The sequence below is a fragment of the Penaeus monodon genome, chromosome 30 (genome assembly GCF_015228065.2).
Source record: "Penaeus monodon isolate SGIC_2016 chromosome 30, NSTDA_Pmon_1, whole genome shotgun sequence".
NCBI lineage: Eukaryota > Metazoa > Arthropoda > Malacostraca > Decapoda > Penaeidae > Penaeus > Penaeus monodon.
In genome coordinates this window covers 19,854,246-19,854,728 of record NC_051415.1, presented here as the reverse complement: position 1 = coordinate 19,854,728, position 483 = coordinate 19,854,246, and the positions used below count along the sequence as shown (strand labels likewise).

General features: G+C 36.2%; 1 protein-coding gene across 6 annotated transcripts in view; it reads right to left on the bottom strand.

Annotated features, from left to right (window-relative positions):
• Positions 1 to 483, bottom strand: part of LOC119592617 (protein ECT2-like) — a 21,585-nt gene that overhangs the window by 7,770 nt on the left and 13,332 nt on the right. For all 6 annotated transcript variants that reach the window (XM_037941501.1, XM_037941500.1, XM_037941505.1 and 3 more), the window contains one exon: positions 203 to 410. In XM_037941501.1, coding sequence (XP_037797429.1) covers positions 203 to 410 — 208 coding nt within the window. The remainder of the gene's footprint in view (positions 1 to 202; positions 411 to 483) is intronic.

The window sequence follows — 483 nt, the reverse complement described above, 5'->3', positions numbered from 1 at the left end:
AAAGAAAATGACTGAGGCTATTTTAGTGGCACTGCATCTCTTCAATGACTAACCAAACTAGCAAATAACTTGGTAGGTAAAATATTCAACATGAAAAATTTATTAAGGGCTTTTCTTGATGAAATATCGCTCACACTTCTTATGCTATTTCCATATTACCATGTACATCACAAGAAAAATATTGGTAACTTAAGATACAAACCATTAATAAGAAGGCTCATGGATGGTAATCTCTGCACCGGTCGAATTAGAAGTTCCTGGAAGCTCTGCCGGCCACACTCTGGTTTGTTCTGTGCAATCTTAAGGAAAGCATGAAATCTGGGGCGTTCGATGGAAATTCTCTGAAGCATTTCCTTCATGTTTTCAAAGTAGTTGATGAAAGGTGGATAAGCTGCTTGCAAGTCTGAAGACTGTAAAACAAATCAAAAGGTTAGAAAATTTGAGATACTAAGAGACATATCTAAATATACATTCCCTTGGCAA